The sequence below is a fragment of the Scyliorhinus canicula genome, chromosome 5, assembly GCF_902713615.1.
Source record: "Scyliorhinus canicula chromosome 5, sScyCan1.1, whole genome shotgun sequence".
In the NCBI taxonomy this organism is placed as follows: Eukaryota; Metazoa; Chordata; class Chondrichthyes; order Carcharhiniformes; family Scyliorhinidae; genus Scyliorhinus; species Scyliorhinus canicula.
The window spans coordinates 88,704,224-88,716,127 of record NC_052150.1 but is presented as its reverse complement, the minus strand read 5'-3'; the positions used below and the strand labels follow the sequence as shown (position 1 = coordinate 88,716,127).

Genomic DNA, 11,904 nt, shown 5'->3' with positions numbered 1-11,904 from the left:
GGCAACAAAGAAGGCAAATTGTATGTTGCCGTTCATATCAAGAGGATTTGACTAAAGGAATAAGGATGCTTTCCTGCAGTTGTATAGCACGTTGGTGAGGCCACACCTGAAGTATTATGTGTAGTTTTAGTGTCCTTATCTGAGGATGTTCTTGCTGTGGAGGGAGTGGAGTGAAGGTTTACCTTGCTGATTCCTGGGATGGCAGTACTATCATGGGGAGAGAGTAAATCTGTTAGGTTTATATTAATTGATGTTTAGGAGAGTGAGGGGATGATGTGACCAACAATTCACACGAGACGAAGAGTTGAAGTGAACAGTGGGTTTAATCAGCTAGATCTGTACCTGCCTGCGACTGCTCTGTACTGAGTGCCGTCTACAGGCTGCAGATCTATATACCTCCCCCGAGGGAGCGGAGACATAGGCGGAGCCCACATGGGCATCAACATAATACAATACAATGTAATGCAATACAATGGTGAATGGTAGCAGTAACACATTCACCACAAGGTGCTCATAGAAACTTAAAAAATTCCAACAGATTTAGACAGGGTAGATTCTGAATGTTCCCGAGGGTGGGGGAGTCTAGGACTAAGGGTCATAGTTTGAGGATAAGGGGTAAACCTTTTATGACTGAGGTGAGGAGAAATTTCTTCAGCACAGAAAGTAGTTGAGGCCAAAACATTGTGTGATTTCAATAAGTATTTAGATATAGATCTTGGGGCTAAAGGGATCAAGGGATATGGGAGGAGGGGGAGGAAGGCGGGAATCAGGGTATTGAATTTGACACTCAGCCATGATCATAATGAATGGCAGAGCAGGCTCAAAGGGCCGAATGGCCTCCACCTGCTTCTATTTTCTATGTATGTTTCTGTGTACTGTAATTAGACTGTCGGCAGATTATTTGGACCAGTTAAAATGCTCTGCGGTTTCCCCGACTGTCTTGTTTTTGTAAAATAGGAAGCCTGCAGCCTGCCCAAGTCTGAACTTGTTTTGGAAAGTGTGTCACTGGGGCAAAGGGAGAGACAAGCAGAGGGGGCGGGGCCAATACAAAGGGCGTCACGTGGGCAACTGTAGCAGCAAAGCACTGAGACACTGAGTCATTGCCACACGAGTCCGGATTGAACTATGAGCAAAGGCAGTGACTGGACTTAATTGAAAATAATAAATACATTGATATAGCAGGAGAGAATAGACGATTCAGAAAGTCATCGACGGCGACACATATGGGGGTTGAGAAAAAGGAAGAAATCTCGACTGAAAAGTGGGGCTGGAGAACGAATCTATTGTTTTAAAAAGAACCTGTTACTAAGATTACGCGGAAAGCGGAGGTTTCCGATACTTAATGCGATGGATGGCAACGGTGTAGGTAAGATATTTATTTTCCGCATGGTGTGCCCCCCCCCCCCCCCAAACCACCAACGCGATTCGAATAAACCCAAACAGAATGATGAAAAATGGATGCAACGGATGTTTCGGTTTGCCCTGTTCAGAACCCAAATTCAAAAATGCTGGGGGGAAAAAGGTCATCAGTTGGAAAAGCGAAATAGTAGTTATCGGAGGTTTTTTTGCGGGTAAGCAGCTCGGATTCATTGCATTTGGAAATTGAGAGACGTTCAGAAATGTTTCTTATTGACCCCCCGCCCCCGATTTGGTTTCATTTTGACCCCCCCGCCCCCGATTTGGTTTCATTTTGGAGGCCCTTTGCAAAATAAGTTTTTTTTTCTGGATCCGTCCTCTCCCCCCCTCCTTACAAAGGTCAGTGGTGAATGTTTCGCCCCTTCCGGCTGCTCCAGCCCTGCAAGCTCCTCACATGGACCGACTCGACTGTCCCACGTGCGCCTGGTGTTTACGCGACCCGAGCGCGGCCCGCCATTGGCTGAGCCGGGCCTGCCTGACGTCACAATCACATAATGGAACATCCTCCCGGGGCTCGCGGCGGCCGCACGTGACCCGGAGCAACCCCCGTGTTTATGTGACCTAGTTTCTGCCGCCAGGTGGTGGGGGGGAAGCACGTGCTCCCTCCTGCCAAAAGGCTACAAAAGTGCCGCCCGGGAAAGCGACCAAGTGTAGCAAAGCGCAGCTAACAAAACCTGCCCGCAGAACCAGCGGGGGGAGGGGGATCCATTGGCGAAGTGGTGGGTTGATAACCTCACGTACACATGCACCTTAAATAACAGAGACACCGTTTAACGCGGTGGGACCTGCGACAATGTTGAATAGATAACATGTTTTCGAACTTAGATTTAAAAAAAACACGGACAAATTATTCTCCCTAGTTCGTGGGATTCATTGCTCCAGTTTTCTGTAGCTGCTGGAAGGTATTTTTAAAAAATACTCGCACGATTTGGTTGTTTATTTATTGTCCTGAGAAGCTAGTCGTGAGCCGCCGTCTTGAACCGCTTTAGGGCTTTTAATCCCTTTGTAGCAAACGAATTGTTATAGCGGTGGATGCATTTTCAGATTGAGTTTAGGTTAGCAAGTCATCAGCAAAGTTGGTTAAAATGCTTCGGTAATCAAGTGCTGAAATACCACAGGCGTCACATTATGATGGTAGCGGAAGTATTTTGTCTGTTTAAATCACTTTACATCCCACAAAGCTAAATGATTAAAAATCTGCACCGTGGGCCATTTTATTAATTGGACAGTGGATTTTAAATTTTGAAATGAAAATTAATCCACTGCTGTGATAGAACATAGAATTCCCACAGTGCAGAAGGAGGCCATTCGGCCCATCCAGTCTGCACCAACCCTCCTAAAGAGCATCCTACCTCGGACCCCTGCCCTCTCTCCATAACCCCATCTAACCTGCACATCTTTGCCCCAAGGCAAAGTTTAGCATGGCTAACCCCCTAACTTGCACATCTTTGGACTGGGAGGAAACCGGAGCACCTGGAAGAAACCCACACAGACACGGGGAGAATTTACAGTCACCCAAGGCCAGAATTGAACCCAAATCCCTGGTGCTGTGAGGCAGCAGTTTTTAAAAATAAATTTAGAGTACCCAATTCATTTTTTCCAATTAAGGGGCAATTTAGCATGGCCAATCCACCTACCCCGCACATTTTTGGGTTGTGGGGGCGAAACCCACGCAAACACGGGGAGAATGTGCAAACTCCACACGGACAGTGACCTAGAGCTGGGACCTCGGTGCTTTGAGGCAGCTGTGCTAACCACTGCATCGTGTGAGGCAGCAGTTCTAACCACTGGGTGTCCCTTGTTTTAAATCATATCTACTTCATACTTTTAGATGAATCTAAAATTATTTTCCCTAGTTATCATAAACAGTTTGAAATAAACTCTCAAGAAGATATAATTTTGGCAGATTTGACTGTGTTGGCTGTGTTCATTTTTGTACACCTTAGTGGATGAGAAATGGCCTAGATTTTGTGATCGTCATGATGGCAAAACAGTCAGTGTTTGGTTCATTACAACTTTGAAATTGACAACTACTTCTGGTCGACACAAATGCAGAAGTTGCGATCAGTGATTTCTCACTTCTCTTCAGAATATAGGGGTCCTTGCAGATGGAAGACTTCTGAAATTCCATGATTTGACATGAACTTTCACTTTATGCTTCAATCTGGCCCCAAAAATGTTACACCTTGCTAATGAGGAGTACTGGCTTTTTAATGATTTATAAGTCATAATTACCTTTGGACAACCTCTCTGGCCCTAAATATTTTTACATATTTCTGGAATATTAAACTTGTCCATTATGATAGCAGTTCCATAAATTTTTACTATCCTTTTACAGTTAGCTTCTTCCTTAATCTTGTATACCCCAGGTCTATTTCATTCTAAGATTATTAAAATGTGAAGGGCAGCCTGTGCATTTTTTCCTGGTTTGGAGTCTGAGAATTCTTCAATGTGATTGGTTGCTAATCCTACTTGATGACATCGCTTATAGGTGCCTGGAGATCCCCTAATTTGGCACGAGAGTCAAATTAAGATTGGCAGAGGTGAAATGTATGCCACAGAGAGTGCTAACTCTTTGTGGGCAGCTTTCGTCAAGATCAGCAGCCGTTATTTTGCTGTAGACTGGAAAATGTGGGCCAGTGTTTTCTTTATTCTGTAAAATTTTATGGTGTCTTTCATTGCAACCAATTATTTTTTACTTATCCACTGGCAATATCTGGGTGACACTGGCAAGGCCAGCGGTTATTGCCAAACGTTAATTTCCCATGAGAAGGTGGCTTGCTGCTGTAGTCCAACGTAATAATTTCTGATACAATAGAGTGGCTTGCTGGATGTTTAATTGAAATCATAGAATCCCGACAGTGCGCAAAGAGGCTATTTGGCCCACCGAGTCTGCACCAACCCTTCAAAAGAGCACCGTACCTAGCCCCCCCCCCCCCCCCCCCCCCCCCCCATCTATCTCCATAACTCTGTAACCCCACTTAACCTTTTGTACACTAAGGGACAATTCCTGTACCAGCCTCCCCGGACAGGCGCCGGAATGTGGCGACTAGGGGCTTTTCACAGTAACTTCATTGAAGCCTACTTGTGACAATAAGCGATTTTCATTTCATTTCATCATAGCCAATCGACACAACCTGCAAATCTTTGGACTGTGGGAGGAAATCGGAGCATCCGGAGAAACCCATGCAGGCATGGGGTCAAGGTGCAAACTCCACGCAGTCATCCAAGGTTGGAATTGAACCCAGGGCCCTGGTGCTGTGAGGCAGCAGTGCTAATCATTATGCCACCCAGAGGGCAGTCTCTGTCCATGTAAACTATCTCATTATCTTCTCTAGTCCTTGAATATGTCATTGCTGAGGACTTCCGGTGGCGGCTATGGAGGAGTACGTCGCACATTTGGTGGCGCCTGCTCTGGTTGGTCTTTTGGACCTTTTCCCCTGATTTTCTACCGGACTTGAATTGTAAAACTGATGAGAGAGGCAATTGTGTACTGAATTCCCACATCGGTGCATGGAGAGAAGGACTAGAAGTGTTCGTAAAGGCAGAAACAGAAAGACGGAGAAGGCTTGGGCTGAAGCTGCAGCTGGAGACATCATGGCGGAGGATCGGACCTCTGGCTTGTCGACCCAGTGGTCAACGGAGTAGCTGACGCAAATTATCCAGGAGAGCTTCGCCAATCAGAAGCAGGTCTGCTTGGACCCGATTTAAAGAGGCAATTTCGCGTCTGGAACTTAGATTGGATGCCCAAGATTGGGCGATCCAGAAAGTAAAGAAGGTGCTGGCTGAGCAGGAGGAATATCAAACTGCGGTGGAGTTGGAGGTGGGGATGCTGAGAGACCAGCAGAAAAGGCTCCTGGAGAAGGTGGAGGACCTAGAGAATAGGTCCCACCGGCAGAACTTGGGAATTGTTGGGCTCCCGAAGGGGCGGATGCTGCGGCACACATAGCAGGTATGTTTGAGAAGCTGCTGGGGGAGGGGACATTCTCCCGGCCCTTGGAGGTGGATAGGGCTCACAGAGCGCTCGCGATGAAGCCGCAAATGGGAGACCCCCCCCCGAGGACAATGGTGGTGAGATTCCACAGGTACTTGGATAAGGAGCACATTCTACAGTGAGCCAAGCAGACACGGAGCTGTAAGTGGGACAATACTGTAGTATCCTGCGGGTTTACCAAGACCTGAGTGTGGAGGTGGCCAGGAGAAGAGCAGGCTTCAACCAGATTAGGTCGATCCTTTTTAACCAAAAGGTGAAGTTCGGACTGTTGTATCCGGCCCGTCTCTGGGTCACGCACGATGAACAGCACTTTTATTTTGAGTCCCCTGAGGATGCGCTGGACTTCGCGAAAAGGAAAGGACTGGTGGTGAACTGGGAACTTTTGAACTTTGCTGCAACGTCTTGCTTTTTTTTGTTTTTCTGTTCTTTAAAAAAAAGTTTCTCGCTTTTCGTGTTGTTGAAGCTGTTTGTAATGTCTTTTGCATTGATTTGGGACCAGCGGTAGAGCTGAGTGAGTTAAGGTTTTCATTTGCACTGTTGGGGAATGGAGATGTGCTTGTTTAGATCTTGGTGTTTTTCTGTCGGGCAATTGTGTGGGGATTGTTTGATGTTGGAGTATGTTTGTATGAGCCGGGGGGGGGGGGGGGGGACAATAGGTGGGAGACTATCCGGCGCCAGGGATGGGGGTCACCAAGTTAGTTGGCCGGGCTAGCTCACGGAAGCGCAGTGGGGGGGGGGGTGCATATGTTCGGTTTATTAAAGGGGTTGGGTTACAGAGTGTTGTTACTAGTGGGCGGGAGGGGGTAAATGTTCTGCTGACGAGGGAGGGACTTGGGCTAAGGGACAGAGAGAAGGTTGGGGGCGGAAGCTGCCTGGGAGTGGGCCGGTGGAGATGCGGAGCATGGGTGGAGGCGGGCCCAAAAAAGGGGATGGCTGATCAGTGAAGGTGGGGGGGCAATGAGCCCCCAACTAGGCTGATCACCTGGAATGCTCAAGGGTTAAATTGGCTGGTCAAGAGGGCACGTGTGTTCGTGCATCTTAGGGGACTGAAGGCGGACGTGGTAATGTTGCATGAGGCGCACCTTAGAGTAACTGACCAGATTAGATTGCGGAAAGGCTGGGTCAGTCAGGGGAGGGGGGGGGGGGGAGGTGGTGGATCCATGGAGATTTGGGCAGCCGAGGGTGAAGGAGTGTTCCTTCTAGTCATACGTGCATAAAGTGTACTCCCGGATTGATTTCTTTATATTGAGCAGGGCCTTACTGGCAGGGATGTGGACACGGCGATCACAATCTCAGACCATGCTCCGCATTGGGTTGACCTGCAGGCTAGTAAAGACAGTAACCAGCACCCGCAATGGAGGTTAGATGTGGGACTTTTGGCTCACGAAGGAGTGTGTGAGCGGCTGAGGAAATGTATTCAGAACTACCTGCAGGTCAACGACACGGGGGAAATTTCAGCGGCGGTGGTCAGAGGGGAGCTGATCTCGATATGGGCCCATAGGGAGAAGGTGGACAGGGCAGAGATGGACCGACTGGTGAAGGAGATACTACAGATAGATTGGAGGTATGCGGGGACCCCAGAGGCAGGGCTTTTCAGGGAACGGCGGAGGCTACAGGCGGAGTGCGGCTTGTTAACCACAGGGAGGGCAGTGGAGCAGCTGAAAAAGGCGAGGGGGGCGATCTATGAGCAAGGAGAGAAGGCCAGCAGAATGGTTGCACAGCAGTTTATAAAGAGGGAGGCAGCCAGGGAGATAGGGAAAGTAAATGAAGGAGATGGGAACCTGGTTGGAGATTCAGCAGGGGTGAATAAAGCGTTTAGGGATTTCTACAGTAGGCTGCATATGTCGGAACCCCCTACGGGGCTGGAGGGGATGAGGCACTTCTTTGGGGGGGGCTGAATTTCCCAAAGGTGGACGGGGAGCTGGTAGATGGATTGGGGGCCCCGATCGGGTTGGAAGAGATAGTGGAGGGTCTGAAGGCCATGCAGGAGGGTAAAGCCCCAGGGCCGGACGGGTACCCAGTGGAGTTTTATAAAAAGTTCTCTGGGATATTGGGGCCGGTGTTGATGAGGATGTTCAATAAGGCAAGGGAAAGATGTCACAGGCCACGATTTCACTGATTCTGAAGTGGGACAGGAACCCGGAGCTGTGTGGGTTCTATAGGCCGATATCCCTGTTGAATGTGGATGCCAAACTGCTGGCCAAAATGTTGTCCTCCAGGATTGTGTTCCGGATGTTATTGGGGAGGACCAGACTGGGTTTGTTAAGGGTAGGCAGTTGGTGGCCAATGTAAGAAGATTGTTAAACGTGATCACGATGCCACCGGAAGGTAGGGAGGTGGAGGTAGTGATCGCAATGGATTCAGAAAAGCCTTTTGATCGGGTAGAATGGGATTATCTGTGGGAGGTACTGGGACGGTTCGGATTTTGGCGGAGCTTTATTGACTGGGTCAGGTTGTTGTATCAGGCTCCTGTGGCAAGCGTACGGACGAATAGGACAATATCGGGCTATTTTAGACTGCACCGGGGGACGAGACAGGGATGCCCCCTCTCCCCACTGTTGTTCGCGCTAGCTATAGAGCTGTTGGCAATTGCTCTGAGAGCCTCAAGGGGCTAGTCGGGGGGTCGGGGGGGGGGGGGGGGGGGGGGGATGGAGCACAGAGTCTCACTCTGTGCAGATGACCTGCTTCTGTATGTATCGGACCCAATAGAGGGGATGAAAGAAATCATGCGGATTCTAGGTGAATTTGGCTGGTTTTCGGGGTATAAGCTAAATATGGGGAAAGTGCGATGTTTGTGGTCCAGGCGAGGGGACAGGACAGGCGATTGGGGGAACTGCTGTTTAGATTAGTCGGAGGAAGCTTTAGGTACCAAGGCATTCAAGTGGTGCGGGAATGGGACCGGCTACATCAATTAAATCTGGCCAGCTAGTAGACCAAATGAAGGATGATTTTCAGAGATGGGACGCGCTTCCGTTGTCACTGGCTGGGAGGGTGCAGACGGTGAAGATGACAGTCCTCCCGAGATTCCTGTTTGTATTTCAGTGTCTCCCCATCTTTATTCCGCGGTCCTTTTTTAAACGGGTCAACAGAGTGATCACTGGCTTCGTTTGTGCGGACAAGACCCTGCGAATAAGGAAGGTAATGCTTGAGCAGAGTCGGGGAGAGGGTGGGTTGGCGCTGCCAAATTTTAGTAACTATTACTGGGCGGCGAATATAGCCATGATCAGGAAGTGGGTGGTGGGGGAGGGGTTGGCATGGGAGCTTATGGAGGCGGCTTCATGCAAGGCACCAGTCTGGGGGCGTTGGTAACTGCGCCTCTGCCATTCCCGCCGGCACGGTACTCCACCAGCCCCGTGGTGGTGGCAATGGAGGAGACATGTGGGAGCATCAGTCTGGTCCCCAATCTGAAATAATCAACCGTTTGCTCCGGGAAGTATGGATGGGGGGGTGCCAGATATGGCGGAGAGCAGGGATTGAGAGGATGCGGGACATGTTTATGGAGGGGAGCTTTCCGAGTATTAAGGCGCTGGAGGAGAAATTTGCGTTGGCGAGGGGAAACAAATTCAGGTATCTGCAGGTGCGGAACTTCCTACGTAAACGGGTGTCAACCTTCCCGCTCCTACCGCTAAGGGGGATTCAGAACAGGGTAGTTTCCAGAGGGTGGGTAGGAGAAGGGAGCATCTCTGACATTTACAAGGATCTTATGGGGTCAGAGAAGACTCAGACCGAGGAGCTGAAGCGCAAGTGGGAGGAGGAACTGGGAGGAGAGATAGAGGATGGTCTATGGGCGGACGCGTTGAGTAGAGTCAACCCGTCTGCAACATGTGCCAGGCTCAGCCTGATACAATTCATGGTCGCTCATCGGGCTCACATGACAGTGGCCCGAATGAGCAGATTCTTTGGGGTGGAAGACAGGTGCGCAAAATGTGCGGGAGGACCAGCGAACCATGTCCACACGTTCTGGACATGTCCGAAGCTGAGGGGATTTTGGCAGGGGTTTGCAGATGTCATGTCCACGGTGTTAAAGAGTGGCATTGAGTCCAGAGGTGGTGATTTTCGAGGTGTCGGAAGACCCGGGAATCCAGGAGGAGAAAGAGGCAGACGTTCTGGCCTTTGCTTCCCTGGTAGCCGGATACTATTAGCTTGGAGGGACTCAAAGTCCCTGAAGTCGGCTATCGGACACGGCGAGCTTTCTCTGTTTGGAGAAAATCAAGTTCACCCTGAGAGGGTCACTACTTGGGTTCGCCCGGATGCGGCAACCGTTCGTAGACTTCTTCGCGGAAAATTAATCGTCAGCAGAAAGGGGATTAGTTTAGCTTAAGAGTAGGGGGTTAATAAAGGTGGGACCTGCAAGAAAGGGAGGTGGCTTTTGCACTATGTTTATAGTTTCATGTACATTGTTTATTTTGCTGTTGTTACAATACCAAAAGTACCTCAATAAAATGTTTATTAAAAAAAAGAATATGTCATTGCTTTCCAAATTTTTGCCGATCTTTCCCTGAACTCCATGTTTGACTTTCTCCTGTCAGGCTTCTTTCCCGGCACAGTACTGAATGGCTCTTACTGACATTATAGATGACATCTGTGACTGTGACAAAGGCAAACTCAGCCTTCAGCACCTTTTGAGATGGATGATCACACCATTCTCCTTTAATGTCTCTCTTTCATCATCCTGCTGGTTGGGACTACAGTAGCCTGATTCCATATCTTACAGTCTAATTGAAGTCTGAGAATTGCCATCAATGGCTTCTCTTCCCATTCAGACACTATTACCTCTGGTGTCCACCAAGGACCTATCCTTGACCGCTTCCTATTTCTCATTTACACATAGCCCCTTGCCAACATTATCTGAAAGCACAGCATGTGTTTTCACAATTACGCTGACGACACCCAGTTCTACCTCAGCACTATCTCACTCCTCCACTGTTTCTGTATAGTCAGATTGTTAATAATGTTAGTTATTCATGAAGGCCCCACCTTCTCAACCTTGCCCTTCGCCTGAGGCATGGTGATTCTCAGGTTAAACCACCACCAGTCAGCTCTCCCCCTCAAAAGGAAAAGTAGCCTATGGTCATCTGGAATTGTGACAACTTTACCTTTACCCTTACCTATAGTTAAATTGATTGTCTGACACCCAGTACTGGCTGAGTAAAAATTTCCTCTAAATAATGATTGGGAAAACTGAAACTATTGTCTTTGGCCCTTGCCAAAAACTGCTCCCTCGTTGCTGATTCTGTTCGTCTCCCTGACAATTATCTGAGCTGAACTAGGCTGTTAGAAACGGTAATTTCATATTTGACACCAAGATGAGCTTTCAACCAAATATTCTGCACTGTCTCCTTAACATTGTCCATCTCCACCACCTGCCTCAGCTCATCTGCTGCTGTTAAGTGCAGGGCTTGACTATTCTAATACATTCCATGCTGGTCCTGTACATTACCCTCTCCGTGAACTTGGGCAGCATGGTAGCACAAGTGGATAGTGCTGTGGCTTCACAGCGCCAGGGTTCCAGGTTCGATTCCCCGCTGGGTCACTGTCAGTGACACTTCCCCGTGTCTGCGTGGGTTTCCTCCGGGTGCTGTCTGCGTGGGTTTCCTCCGGGTGCTCCGGTTTCCTCCCACAGTTCAAAGACGTGCAGATTAGGTGCATTGGCCATGATAAATTGCCCTTAGTGACTAAAAAGGTTAGGAGGAGTTATTGGGTTACAGGGATAGGGTGGAAGTGAGGGCTTGATGGGCCGAATGGCCTATTTCTGCACTGGATGTTCTATGTAACTTGAAGTCATCCAAAACTCATAACCTTATCTTAACTAAACCAGTCCTATACACCCATCACTCTGTAATCGCTGACCTGAAGTGGTTCCCCCAATGAGCAATGTCTCAATTTTAAAATTCTCATCCTTGTTTTCCAGTCCCTTCGTAGACTGGCTCCCTCGCTACCTCCATATTCTCTTGCAGCCGTTCAGTCCTTCAATGCACCTACACTCATCTAGTTCAGGCCTCTGGAGCATCCCTGAATTTAACTGCATGTTGTATCTTCAGCTGCCTAGGCCTTGAGTTCAAGAATTCCCTTCATTAACCTCCCTGTCTCTATACCTTGCTGCCTTCCTTTAAGACACTCCTTAAACCTCTCTATTTAACCACGCTTTTGGTCTTCAGCCCTAATATCTCCCAAGTGGCTTAATGCCACATATTGTCTTGTAATACTTCTGTGAAATGCTTTGGGATGTTTTATTACTTTCAAGGTGTTGCATAAATTAAATTTGTTGCTGTAGATCTGGAGTCGTATGTAGGTCAGACTGAATAAGGATTCACTTCAAAGACCAATCTGGTAGTTTTTGTAAAACTAGTAATTTTTTCCAGATTTATTTAATTAACTAAATTTTAGTTCCACATCTTTCCTGGTGGTGAGTCTGCAGTTATTATTCTGGATAACCAGTCCAATAATGTAACCACTTGCCTACTGTGCCCTGATTATGTAACTAAATAGTCACT

At 48.4% G+C, this 11,904-nt stretch overlaps 1 protein-coding gene across 2 annotated transcripts in view; it reads left to right on the top strand.

Moving 5' to 3' along the window:
- Nucleotides 1–1,066: 1,066 nt before the first annotated feature.
- Nucleotides 1,067–11,904, top strand: part of LOC119966115 (nuclear receptor subfamily 1 group D member 2-like) — a 39,009-nt gene continuing 28,171 nt past the window's right edge. Inside the window, exon 1 of one of the 2 annotated variants that reach the window (XM_038797347.1) lies at nucleotides 1,067–1,366. In XM_038797347.1, coding sequence (XP_038653275.1) covers nucleotides 1,348–1,366 — 19 coding nt within the window. In that variant the 5' untranslated portion in view covers nucleotides 1,067–1,347. Of the gene's footprint in view, nucleotides 1,367–2,294; nucleotides 2,319–11,904 lie in introns of those variants that run through there. The other variant, XM_038797348.1, reaches the window with a different exon arrangement.